Source organism: Onychomys torridus, chromosome 16 (assembly GCF_903995425.1).
Source record: "Onychomys torridus chromosome 16, mOncTor1.1, whole genome shotgun sequence".
In the NCBI taxonomy this organism is placed as follows: Eukaryota; Metazoa; Chordata; class Mammalia; order Rodentia; family Cricetidae; genus Onychomys; species Onychomys torridus.
This window is the reverse complement of record NC_050458.1, coordinates 43,837,496-43,850,817: the sequence shown is the minus strand read 5'-3', so window position 1 is coordinate 43,850,817 and position 13,322 is coordinate 43,837,496. Positions and strand designations below refer to the sequence as shown.

At 55.5% G+C, this 13,322-nt stretch overlaps 1 protein-coding gene across 2 annotated transcripts in view; it reads right to left on the bottom strand.

Moving 5' to 3' along the window:
* Positions 1-13,322, bottom strand: part of Cyth4 (cytohesin 4) — a 25,664-nt gene extending 12,342 nt beyond the window's left edge. The window contains exons 1-7 of one of the 2 annotated variants that reach the window (XM_036208342.1): positions 13,114-13,322; positions 7,946-8,028; positions 5,957-6,021; positions 4,784-4,850; positions 3,340-3,458; positions 2,388-2,468; positions 997-1,109 (exon numbers count right to left, since the gene is read on the bottom strand). In XM_036208342.1, the coding sequence (XP_036064235.1) occupies positions 997-1,109; positions 2,388-2,468; positions 3,340-3,458; positions 4,784-4,850; positions 5,957-6,021; positions 7,946-8,028; positions 13,114-13,132 (547 nt within the window). In that variant the 5' untranslated portion in view covers positions 13,133-13,322. Of the gene's footprint in view, positions 1-996; positions 1,110-2,387; positions 2,469-3,339; positions 3,459-4,783; positions 4,851-5,956; positions 6,022-7,945; positions 8,029-13,113 lie in introns of those variants that run through there. The other variant, XM_036208343.1, reaches the window with a different exon arrangement.

The following is a 13,322-nucleotide window of genomic DNA, read 5'->3' as shown; positions in this document are numbered from 1 at the left end:
GACTACACCTCCATCTTAAAGATGAGACACCGAGGCACAAGGAGGTCGAGTCACGTGCTCCAGGTCACACAGTGACAAACTGATTGGCTGATTAAAATGCCTTCCATTCAACCTAGCCTGACTGACTGGACTGCCGGACACAGGGTCTCACTTGAAACCTAGGCTAGACTTGACTGGCAGCAATCCTCCTGCCTCAGCCTCCCCAATGCTGGTATTATAGATGTGTGCCACCACCCCTGGAAGTCGCAGGCGACCAAGAGGAAGTGATGTCCTGCCCTCATTGAGTGTTTAGGTGTGTGAAACCCGCAGGCAACCACATGCCAGTTCTTAGGTCGTGGCCAAGTGTGGCAAAAGCTCTCTGCTGCCCTCCGCACAGCAGAGAGGGAGCAGTCTGCCTTGAGACAAGGGGCTTCCCGTCAGACTCTGGCTCTTGCCTCACCAGGGACAATCTGCTGCTGAGCTTAGGGAGTGATGTTGAGCTTTAGTGGCCCCGACAAGAAGGTCCAAAGGCCCTGCGCATATAAAGTGCCGGGCACATGGGAAGCCCCTCACACACTTGGCTATTGCTATGTGGTAACTCCAGAGCCAAAAGAAGAGCCATGGCAGGTGGGCCATGGTGGCTCCCCCTCGTCCTGTCCCTATCCCAATATTTAGTTACTCTTGGAGACGGAGGTATGGGAGACTGCGCCTGTGGACCACTGCCATGGTTTGCCTCGTATCTGCCCTTCCAAGGAGGCACTGGGGTCTTTAAGTGAGACGTTAAAGCATTTCCCCTTATAACTTCCTAGAGAACTCCTAGTATCCTTGAAAACCTCACTAGACCATGTTTCCTCCCAGAACACTTCCTGTACTCCACACTCCTGCACGCTGTGCTGACTTTGCCTGCCCCTTCTCCCCAGGATGGTGCTCCAGACAGGCATGGAGTCGGTGCTCAGTGCGGGGTTCAGCCTTAGCCTGACTGGTTGAAGTGTTTGGGGAATATGAGGAGCTTGTCACCTGTGGACCGGAAGACACCTGGGTTACAGAGGCAGTAGCGAGCAGCGAAGGCTTCCATCATGCGGTCAATCTTTTGGGCCTCACCAGGCAGCCGGAAGCTCCACAGGAACTGCCTGGGGGGGGGGGGAGAGCAGGGCCATGGTCAGTGAAGTGGGTGGGGCTCTCAGTGGCACCGGGCAGTGCCCTGCCTCTGTCCCTGTGAACGGGAACCCGTGACCTCCTCTAGGCCCCAACATGGGGTGCTCTGCCTCTGTCCTTGTGAATGGGACAGAGTGTGACTTGGTGTCAGCCAAGCTTTCTTGTCTCCACAGGTCACTTAAAACCTGCTCAGCAACAGCTTATTGAATGAGTGAAAGAACAAATGAATGAATGACTGGAGAGGAGTGATTCCTAGGCTCTTCCCCTAAGAAGTCCATACTCCCTGGATGGATGGCAGTGACCTCTTCCTCCTCTGCTTTGCAAACTCCTACTCATCCTTCAAAGCCCAGCTCAAATGCCTCTCTTGGGAGCAGACTTCCAGCAGCAGCTTTAAGATTCCTTAAGCAACATGAAGTTTTTCTAAGACTTAGAGACGACACATGGGCGTGACCATCTATGGTGCTGATTTGGCTCAGGGAACCAACCTTCCTTCCTTCCTTCCTTCCTTCCTTCCTTCCTTCCTTCCTTCCCTTTCTTTCTTCTTTTTTAAAGAGGGAGTAACCCAGGTTAGCCTGGAACCCACTATGTATTCCAAGCTGGCTGGAGCTCACAGCAATCTTCCTGCCTCTGATTTCCAAGTGTCATGATTACAGGTGTGAAGCGCCACACCCAGCTGTGAGGTTCTCCCCCTACCCCCTCCCCACACGCTCCCCCCCCACCCCAGCTGAGGACTGAACCCAGGGCCTTGCGCTTGTTAGGCAAGCGCTCTACCACTGAGCTAAATCCCCAGCCCCTGGGTTTCCTATTTGTGCCTTGTCCTGGGTCACACGGGGAATGAATGGCAAAGCTAGGGTTTGGAGAGGACATTATGGTTTGGGGGCACGGGCTGCTGACTTGGGCACCACGCTGTGCCCATGAATGTGAAAACACAGATAGTGACGGGCAATCATAAGCGATAGCAACCATGTTCTCCATGGAGCTGGATGCGGGGATAAAGCACACACGTGCTTGTCTAGAAAGTGCTAGCACAGAGCACTGGAGTCCCCAGATGGAGAGGAAGGCGGTTGCAAAATATCTCAGGCCTTAATAATGGTGGTGGAGCACTGGGAGGCAGCTGCGGGCTTCTAAGGGGGAGTCTCCTGCCTCAGCTCTGCAGGGCCATGCTCTCCCAGCTCAAGCTCCCTCCTCTGCATGCAGCCCTGGGTTGGATTCCCACTCCCACCGCCACCGTGTCTCCTGCCCTGACCACTCACCTGAGGGCCTGAACGAGGTTAAGGTTGGCAAACTCATGGCAGTCCACAAAGGCCTGTAGGACCTGCAAGTTGAAGGGGTCCCTGGAGAGGGACAGGAGAAGGGGGAATACTTGGCAACTTGCGCCCGCGCACGTGCGCGCACACACACACACACACACACACCAGCCCTGAGCGGTAAGCTCTGGATTTGGACCTCTTGGGCCCCTGAGTCAAGTTCAAGTTCTCCCTTGGTCACTTCCTGCCTGGTGACCCCACTCAAGCCCCTGAACATCCCCACACTCCAGTTTCCTCATCAGCCGCAGGAGAAGCAGGGCTGTCTGTTTCTTCCTTCTCCCCGGCCTTGTGTGCCATCTCACTCAGAAAGTGTGGGAGAAGGGCGGGTGACTCACTGAGTCTCCTCCGTGTGGCTCATCCCTTCCCCCAGTCGGACTCCTGTCTAGAGCCTCCACAGATCCCCCTGCCTCCCCCCCTACCCCCTTCCTCCCTCATGATCTTCCATTCGCTTCAACCTGCTATGAGTTGAGCTGCGTGTGCCTTAGGGCCTTGGCATTGACTGTTCTCACTGCCTGGAACCTTCCAGTGCGCACTGCCCCCACTTCCACACGAACTGAAACCAGAGCTCCAGCTCAGAGCCCTGCGTTCTTTGGTCTCCTCTCTGCCTTCTGTGTACCGGACAGAGCTCATTTCTGTCCCTGTCCCCAGGCAGAAAGCACCGGTCCCTGAAGACAGGAGTTCGATCATCTTGTCTTATACAGTTAGCATTTGGAAGAGAACTTGGCACACAGTCCAACATATGGAATGAATGAATGAATAAATGAATGAATGAATGGAGTGAATATGCCAGCCTGGGAGTCAGGGCTCAGATCCTAAGCATGATGGCTTTCCAAGCACCCTGAGTGACACCTCCACCCCCACACCCCCGCTTCCCGCTCCCTGTCTGGGGTCCTCTTACTTTTCCCCCAAGTAGGTGCCAATGGCCGTCTTGTTGAGGCCGTCACCCTTGTACAGGAACTGGGCGATGTCCTGGACATCAGAGGTCAGCAGCTTGTGCTCAGTGAGATACTGGATGCCCTGGAGGTGACACAGAGCCCCATGTGCAGCCCCCATAGCATAGGCCCCTGGTCGGGGAGGAAGGGAGGGGAGCTGGTGTTTGGACCCCCGCACAGCCTGTTCTGGGACAGTGCCCTCGAGCTGCCTTTGGGAGGTGGTGAGCTCCCCATGTCTGGAGGTATGCTAGTGAAAAGCTAAGTGAAGTATGTTCATGGTGGGGTCTTCCGGGGTCTCTCCAGTCTGGCATGCGTAGACTGCACCCTCCCATGGCTGCTGGGAGTCACAGTACTGAGACTTGGTGATTCAGCCTCTCCTTTGGTTCCCTCCAAACTCTTATTATTTCCAATAGTTTCGTTTCGTCACACTAGCAATCTAGGCCCATTGTGTGAAAGTCACACAAACCAGCTAAATCAAAAGGCGAGGAGACTGTACAGACCCCACCTGGGAGGTAGCCGGCTGGCTTCCATGGCAATGACCTTCACTCCCCTTCTCCAGGAGATGGGAGGGCAAACCACGCCTCCCGTCACCCTGAAGCCAGCTTCGCTCATTTGATAGGCTCATGACCCCCTCTCCTTGCTGCCCAGGCGCACAGAGTCACCCCTCTGATGTGTGGGGAGGTCATGGACTAGTCTCTGGTATTCTGGGTTCTTGTATCCTTGCTGCTCCTAGATGGAAGGCTGAGGATGCAGGGCATCCTGCAGCCAGAGCTGGGAACATATGTGCACGTTTGTATGAGGGCGGGTAACTGGAGCTGTGGTCCAGGCTCTGTGGCTGTGACTAGTGAACACACGCGGCCAGGGCAGTCTCAGCCAGGGCTCAACATTCCCGTGGCCTCCTGGCTCCTTGCCCTAGCGCAGTGTATGGCTTCCTCCTGTGGCTGCCCCTGCTGGAGAGGGAGCCTATGGCCACCTGGCAGACTGAAGGGCTTCAGGCTGGCTCTGAGGTCATGGGCAAGCTTCAGGATGGGCTTCTGCTGCCTGGGCTTGGAAGACATGCTAGGGACAGAATTGTCTGTCTAAGGGCTGCATTGCCCCAACCCTGTTCCAGAGGAGGGCATATGGCCAGGGAAGAAAGGGAATGGGGGAGACCCCACAGCTTCCCATCTTTGGGCTGCACTGCTGTGAAGTGGACAAAGGCCAGGCCCAGCTGGAGTTCAAAGGATTGGCCCTGAGGGAATCTCACCTTGCTCCTCTCTTGGGTGGGTTGTGGGATCAGCTACAAAGGTACCCAGAAGGCAGCCTCTTCCCTAGGCTCAGCTGTGCACCTTAATGAGGCCCATGTCCCCCTCCTTTGGCCACCAGTTGCCCACTTTGGTGGGATCCATGTCCCCTCCCCTGGATATGTACCTTGGCAGGGTCCATGTTGAATTTCTTCCGCCCGATACACATCTCCTTCTCTTTCTGCGCCATCCGGCTGTGAAGAGGGGCATATCAACATGGTGACTCCGGATGCCATTGTCCCCCACAAGCCCTCAGGGGGCCTTCCTCAGGAGAGTCAACATGCCTTTGGAACTCCACATGTATCCCCAGCCCCTGTGTCTGGACCACCTGGGAAAGCAAGAACGGGGTGGGAGGGGCCGAGGGGCGGGGCTGCAAGCTGAGCACTGAACTCTGAGCCCCTCAGGTGCCCAGCAGAGCTCACTGGAGAGGATGCAGAACCCTGGGACATAATGGGGCCAGCGAGAACATGGGCCCCAGAGGCTACTCCTGAGCAGGCCACTAGAGGTGAGTCCCTTCATCCCTCCCAGGCCTGAGTTTCCTTCTCTGTGAGAACTACCTGCTGCCCTCACCCAGGGTAAGCATATAGTCATGTGCATACATGGGTGTGCACGCACAAGAGATGCTGGAGAGGCAGAGGTCCTGGGGGTGGAGCAGACAGCCTGCAAACCATGTGTAGTTCTGTAGTTCAGTGCCCTAGAGTTCTAGCAAGCACATACAGCCTACTGGCCACACGTGGCTACATTTGGCCCAGGTGAGCTATGAATGCCACCCAACACAAAGGCAAACTCACTTAAAACACTGAGATTTTTTTTTTTCCAGTTTGTAGCTGGAATGTCGTTTTGTTGATTTTACAGTGTGTGAGAGGTTGTGGTCCAGGAGGTTTTGTGAGAACCTAACCTTCTCCTTATACTAATGGGGAAACTGAGGCCCAGAGAGAAGGCCCTGTCCTAGGCAAAGAGTCAGCAGGAGACTTCCTGTGTGAGGGATGATGGATGTGGGATGAGTGGGCCAGTGGAGCCTACTCCAGGCCAGGCTTCTGGTCCCTAGTTACCATAGTTTCTTCACCCCCATGAAGGGCAAGTTTCTTTGCTCATCTGGTTCCAGCTGCCCCTGACCAGGGTGGTTGTGTGGGGAGGTGGGGTGGAGAGGGAGAGAATGGGGGTCTCTTGAGACTCAGTGGGGAGTGGTCCAGACAGTCTGGATGGGGCTGTGGTATCTCCTTGGGTTCTCCCACCACCCATGGCCCAGGGGGAGCGAGATATACCCAGAAATTATCTTCCCAGAGGCCGGGCCCCTCACCTCTCCTCGGTGTTCTCAAAGCAGTCGATTTGGGCAAACACGTCTGCAATCTCATCCTTCAGCTTCTGTGGATACACATTCAAGGGTCAGCTTGGAGGTCGGGATGTCCCCACAGCTCCCACTCGGCCTGTGGTTCGGGCAGCTCCCTGTGCACTTCCCTCAGACCCTTTCCTTCCCGTGCCTTTTGACCCTCAGAGCGGGAGCTCAATGCCCCTGTGTGCCCTTGTCCTTCTCCTGGCCCTTGCCTCAGGGTCGGGAGTCCCTATTCCCACACCTGACCCCGTTTCCAGCTTGTTCTCTCTTCCCACAGTGCCAGCCACTACCTCTGTGTCCACCAACAAGCCCTCACTCGACCTGGCTGGCAGCTTCCCACAGAAGCATGGCACTGCTCTCCCCCATTCAAAATCCCTCTGCGGCTCTCTATGGCCACCCAGGGAACAGATCACACTTCCTGTCTGGCATCACATCTTCTCTGTCACTTGTCAGTAAGTGCCTGTCACGTGCCAGGTGCTATGGGTACCTCAGGGCCTGGGCAGCACGGGCCTCTCAGAAGCTATACAGTTCCGTGGAACAAAGGGAAGAGGAAATGGTCATGGCTGATGAAGCAACCATGTCTGTTGTGCTGACTCCAGGCCTCCTCCGCTCTCAGTTCCACCCCAGCCCGCCTCAGCCTGACTCCAGGGATTGCCCAGTGCCGAGGAGGCCCCCAGTTTGCCCACCAACCACATTTGCTGGACCGCTAGAAGGGCAGATGTCCTGGTACCCCCTTCAGGCAGTAGATGAACAGGGCAAGTGGCCCAAGAGGTACCCACCCTCTTCCCAAGATGAGGGGTGCTGAGATGTGGTATTCCTGGGCTGTTCCTGGAAATCAGAACGGGCACAGTACCCCTTGTTCCGAGGTCATACAGCTCCTGTTCCCAGGGATCTTGGCTGGACTTCCACAGGTATAATGGGGTCACACTCACTAGTGCTGACTGAGTACCTATATGCTACAGCTATGGGTCTGGGATCCGGCAGTGAGCAAGGCCCAGGCTCTGTTTTCATGGAGTTAGAGTTTGGGGACATTGGGATTATGGGTAAGTGGCTAAGGAGCAAAGGAAGTAACTTTGCAGCAAGTGTCCACAGCAGTGGCAGGGAAAGAGCCTGACACATGCTCAGTAAGACACTAGCAGAGTGGGTGCTTTTGTGTGGAATCAAGTGTGCATGTGTGTCTAGGTGGCAGGCGGCCTGGAGGAGGAGGTAGAACCTTGTCTGGCAGGAATGTGAGAACTGGGAGGGGGGACCCAAGGTGGAGGCAGGAGTGTATGCAAAGGCCCAGAGGCTGGACTGAGCAAGGCATGATTGGGGAATCTGAAGGTCCCTGATAATCATGGGAGTGATCATCGAAGAAACTGGTAAACTCACAAGAGCTGAGCCCAGGGTGGGAGTGGCCTTGTCCAAAGGTGGGAGTAAGGCTAGGGTCTGGAGCTAGGGTGAGGGGCTCTGGGACCTGAGGTTGAAACGAGAAGAGTCAGTGGTCTGGGACTGGTGGGCAAGGGGGCTAATGTCTGGGTCTTGGGGGTGGAAGTGGGGACTGGTGCCTGGGCCTTTGAGTGGGGAGAGAAGACAAGGTCTGGCTGTCTGGCTGTGAGCATTTGGTCAGGAGAGTAGGCAAGATGATAGTGTTTAGTGGCTTGTGAGTGTGTTTAGTTTGGTGATTAGTATGAGTATGTATGGGCCTGTGAGTATGAGCATGTTCGGATTTATAAATGTGTGTGTGTGTGTGTGTGTGTGTGTGTGTGAGAGAGAGAGAGAGAGAGAGAGAGAGAGAGAGAGACAGACAGACAGACAGACAGAGACAGACAAAGAGAAAGACAGAGAGAGACAGACAGAGAGAGAGAGCACATGTATGGGTCTGTGAGTGTGAAGATGTGGGTCTGAGTATGAACATGTATGAGTCTGTTGCATGTGAGTATGTGTGGTCTAATGCGATCATGTGTGTCCACACACCTGGATGTCCTCCAGTAGTTGCTTCCGGTGCCATTTGATCTGCTGCAGCTCCTTGGCCTCCCCACTGCTGAGCTCAGCTGGATCTGGAGAGAGAGGAAGATTGCTTGGTTCTGCGTTACAGGGCTCCTCCCGGGGAGGCCCCTGAAACAAAGTGAGAGCCATGGTGCTGGAGCTAGTGCAGCTCTGACTCCTCCACCAGGACAATGCTCACTCACACAGAGCCAGGCATGGCAGCTCACCCTTGTAATCATAACATTTGGAAGGTTGAGGCAGGAGGATTACAAATTTGAGGCCAGCCTGGGTTATAGGGTGAGACTCAGTCTCAAAAAAAAAAAAAAAAAAAAGAGCAAAAGCAAACACAACCAACTATGGCCAACATAATGGGCAACTAAGGAACTCCAGGTCTTCCCAGAAAGACCACACTGAAGATCTTGGTCAGGGTACCTGGCTCACCACTTCCTGTGGTTCAGGAAGAGAGGGTGCCCCTGAGTTCCTGGCAGTAGTGACTAGCTGAGGCCACGGCCAAGAAAAAGGACAGTGGAAAGATGGTGGACACAGGTTGGGAGGAGACATGGGTGGCTTTAAGGAGGAGGGTGGGCACAGAGTTACAGGGGTCACCAGCAGGCAGGCAGGCAGGACGAGTATGAAAACACAACACCGCTAATGACCTGGTCAGCTGACTCACCAGCCTCCTACTGGGCCACCTTAGCTCTGCCACAGTGAAGGAAGTGGCCACATAGTGTGGCGAGAAGCTGAACTCCTTCCTGGGTCCCTTGACTACCACTCATCAAATGTCCAACCAGCCAGCTGCAGACACTGGCACTGAGCCACGATTTCTCTGGAAGGTCCATAGACTTGAACGTTTGCTTCCGCAAAGACCTGCCAGTCCTTTATTTTTGTTTTTATTTTTGTATTGCTAAGGATAGAACGAAAGGCTTTGAACATGCCAGACAGATTCTCGACCACTGAGCCCCATCCTGGCCCAGCTATTCATGTTGGCTGGAGTCTACAGAGGTTCAGACAGACATGGGTAGCTCTACTCCTTTACCCGAGGGCTTTCACACACCATGGGACCTTGGAAACCAAAGGGCTTCTTTCCCAGCAAAGGCTGTGTGCAGTGGGACCTGCTTGTCCCCGTACTTGTCACCACCAAGGCCTGCTGGAGAACAGAGCATCCTTATGGTGCAGCGGAGAAGGTCCCCTGCTTGGATGGCCCCTCCAGGACACTTGTTGCCCCTCCCCATTACACATGCAGCTGGCTGCAGACTCCTTAAGCAGGAATGCTGTCCTGAAGGCTCAATGGGACTTGCTTTTTGTCCCTGCAAGGCTAGAGGTCTTGTTCAAGGTGGGCCAGAAAGGGGTGTGACACAAGTCTCATTGAGGGCCAAGCCCCCAAACACCCAAGGAAACCAAGTCATTTAGTCCTTGTGATTTCTTTTTAATAGGGATTGTTTTCAGTTTAAGACACAGGGACTCAGGAAGGGGAGGTGACATATCCCAAGTCACACAGCTGGGAAGAGGCAGTATGGGATTCCAACATGGTTACGGACACAATGTTTTGCCCAGGTGAGGCGTGTGTGTGTGTGTGTGTGTGTGTGTGTGTGTGTGTGTGTGTGTGTGTTGGGAGAGTGAATGAACATGCATGTTCACCTATGTAGAGACCAGAGGCTGACACCATGCATGTTATTCTACCACTTTCTATCTTCCTTCTTTGAGACAGCGTCTCTCATCAAACCCAGACTGGCTGGCTGGCAAGCCCCACCTGGGTCCCAAACAACTCTGGGAATTCCCCTCCACTCAACCTCTTCCTAAGCTCTAGGGGTGCACCCAACCCCAAGCACCTTGACGCCACCTCCCTCTAACCCTTGGACCCCGCCCGCCATCTCTTCCATTTTCATGGCCCTGACCGACCGTCATCCAACCACCAAGGTGGAAGCTGGGCTTTCCAGTGCCACCCCGCCTCCCTGTGTGTGCCAGTCCTGAGTGCTCCTGACGCCTCCTCCTTAGCTGAGGACCCACGGTGTGCACATCTTCTGTCTCTCAATCCCCACTGCTTTGAACTTCCTCCTATATGTGATACTCTTGGGGTTCAGAGAGGTTCACTGACCTTCCTCAGCCAGCACAGCTGGATGGTGGTGGAGCTGGGATTCACACTCCACCCACCTGGGGCCCAGAGCCTACCACCCTCCTGTAACCTTGTGAACCCTACAAGCCCGGGTGTTCCGACCCTGTGCCAACCACAACAGTGTGAAAAGGATGAAGATGCAGGAAGGTGCCATTAGTAGGACTTCCTTTTGACCTACAAGTCAGTGGACATCTGGGGAAACTGAGGCACAGGAGTGGCTGGAAAGAGATACAAGAAAACACTTCCTAGGGGAGTGGACAGTGCAGGGGCAGTGAGGTGTGGCCTGAAACCTCCCCTCTCAGCTGTTCTCAGGCTCTGGGGTGGCAAAGTATTCAGGGAGCCTCAGAGGACACTGTCCCCTTCTTCCCAAGCCCTGAACTCAAAGGACAGCAGGCCATAATCTCCACAGGTCGTGGGGGCCACAAGGAGCCTCTGACTGTTTGCCAAACTGCCTGTCCCACCAACGCCCGTTCCAGATCTAAGGATCTAAGATCAGAGGGTGATGCAGACACTGCCAGGCAGGGGCCACCTCTGCGGGACCCACCAAGCTTGGGGGGCAGGCACTGGTCAGGGGCCTGGGAGAGGCTGTTCTGAAGCAGTTTGAACACCGGAAACATATAGACATACCACCATAGCATGAGCATCCCATCCTCCCCAGCCTCCCGTCCACCCTTCACCCCTGCCCGCTCCACCTTCTGTGCTGCCAGCCTCCCGTCACCCTTCACCCCTGCCCGCTCTACCTTCTGTGCTGCCAGCCTCCCGTCACCCTTCACCCCTGCCCGCTCCACTTTCTGTGCTCCAGTCTCAGGCCAGTGAGTGCCCAGTGCCCAGTGCCCTGGAGCCCCCGCCCCCGCTCCTCACCACTTCCCCCTGGCCCTTCCTCTTTTCCATCTTATTTTTAGTGACTGTGGCCCTGCTTCCAGGACAGCTGGCTCCACTTCCCCTTTCTCGGTGGAGGGGTGCCGCTGGGCATACAGGGAGGGTTCTCCTGAGGGACATTAGGGAGAAGGGGCAGCCAGTGGGGGCCTCGAGTGCAGCTTCCTCTCCCCCCCCCCTTGAGAGGCCTCTAGTTCTAGCCCACCCTCCCTCCTTCTGTCCACCGCTGGCCTTCATCGGGCAGGGCTTTCTTGTGCTCAGGGCTCACCTTCAGAGGGTGACCCGCTTCAGACCTGCTGCCCTGCCTTCCAGGCCCATGGCAGGAGCTGGGGTGGGTGGGACAGCTTGGGAGAGTCTTTGTTGCCATCTCCATTCGTAAACATCCCAAGGAGACTGATGCCCGCTGAAGGAAGAAGTCCAGCATTGGCATCGCAGGACAGACTTCCACATTCTCAGAGGCAGGCCAGGAGGACCAAAGGCCAGCCATTCACAGACAGCGAGTCTGCAGGGAGCCCCCACCACCGTGGACTTCTGTGGGACCCTTCCCAGCTGCCTCCTCCAGGAAGTCCCAGCCCCCTCTCCTCCTCTCCCCATTTGTGTGCCAGAGGCGAGTGTGGTCAGGTGTGGGTCACAGTCCTCTTTCCTTCCACCCAACACCCTGGAATGTTTGCTCCCGTTCAGTCCCTGCATTTTGAAGCTGTTTGTAAAATGAACGAATAAATGGAACCAAAAGACAAAGCAGTCCATGAAGACCCCAAACCTTCCACAGATTGGCCCTTGTCCATTCGTCTGTCCTAGGCTGGCCTGAAGTGCATCTCGCCTTCTGCAGCCCCTGCCTAAGGGGGGCCCTTCTTTTAGGCTCTTCTTGCTGGGTTGTTTATTGGCCATATGACCTGAGCCTAGCCAGATCTCACCCTTAACTTCTGAGAGCCTCAATTTCCTTCTCTGCATCAAGTATGGACTGTCCTGTAACCCCATGGTGTCAGGACCCCAATGAGTAAAGGACTCTGTCTTTCCCTGTGCCCCTGAGTGACCTGGGGTGGGACCTACCTGTCATCTGTCACCCTTTACCTTCTCAGTGGCCCTGAACCTCAACCTAGTCACTCAGTCTCTGAGGGACTGGAGTCACCTTCCCCTCCCCCACAAGCCCCCAGAGAGACAGAGAGAGGCTAGGTTAAGGAGATCCTTGGGCAAGGTGACCGAAGCAACAGCCTCCTGTGTCTGGTCCATAAATGAATGGCTGTTGAAAGAGCCTGATGTGTCTCTGGGTTTCTGGGGTCCCGAGCACTAGGCATAGCCTCTGGGGATGCCCGGTGTCTGTGGGTGGGGCCCAGGCTGCTCAGGGTTAGGTTTCATTTAGAGAAAGACATCAGTCTGAACCACTTCAGAGTTACATAGACCTGGGGATTCAGATGGATGCCACTGTCCCTCCGAGCCTAGAGCTCCGGGGCAACTTTCTGAGGCTCAGGGTACAGGGACATGGCTCCTTCCACAGTCCTGCTCTCTGCTCCTGGAGAACCACACTAGCTTGTCACTCCTGTATCAACTTGGCAGCCTCCCTTTTTTTTTTTTTTTGTCCCTCAGACCCACCACCCTGGCCACTGAGTGCATGAGGCCTACCGCATCAGGGCCTCACTGTACATGTTACTCCTTCAAGCAATGTCCCCAGCCCCCATCAAAGGCCACCAGAAAAAGTGCTATAGGGCCCTTGCACCATCCAGACGCACGTCACCACCAACAGTATTCACCTCCATCAGAAGTCATTCTTTCCAGCTGCCTCTGGGCCCTTGTGGAGGCTCTTCCCTCTGCCTGAATACTCTTGCTCAGAACTCCCAAGGATCCTCTCTGCGCTCAAGCTGTGTCCCCTGGAGGCCTCTCGATACCTTCCTCCCTCGTCCATGTCCTGTCTTGTTCTTAACCCCACTTGTAACATTACAGTCCATCCCGTAGCTGACCCAGGAGGTCAGCGGCCACTCGGATCCCTGTGAGACCCTGGGTCCAGTAGCCCAGCCTGGTGCCTGCCTCTGCAAACAAGGTTTGATGTTTGGGACTGGTTAAAACCAGTTTGACTCCTGTGCCCTCTAGGGCCCTCCCAGCAAGGCTACCACTGCTTCCCTGTTCTGCAGGAGGAAATGCTGAGGCCCATGGCTGGGCCCCATTCGCTTACCTGCATGACACAGGTCCATTTGGAAGCCCTGGGGGAAGGTGGTCCAGCTGTTTGTCTTGCTAGCTCAGCTGCTGCTCTGGTGGGTGGCCGACAGTGCTGGTCACAGCACCTTCCTGCCCGCCCCGCCCAGACCCTGTGGGAGGAAGCCAGCCCTGGCCGCAGGGGTCTGTGCGCAGGCTCCTGACACAGCACAGACTTCCTAGAGACAG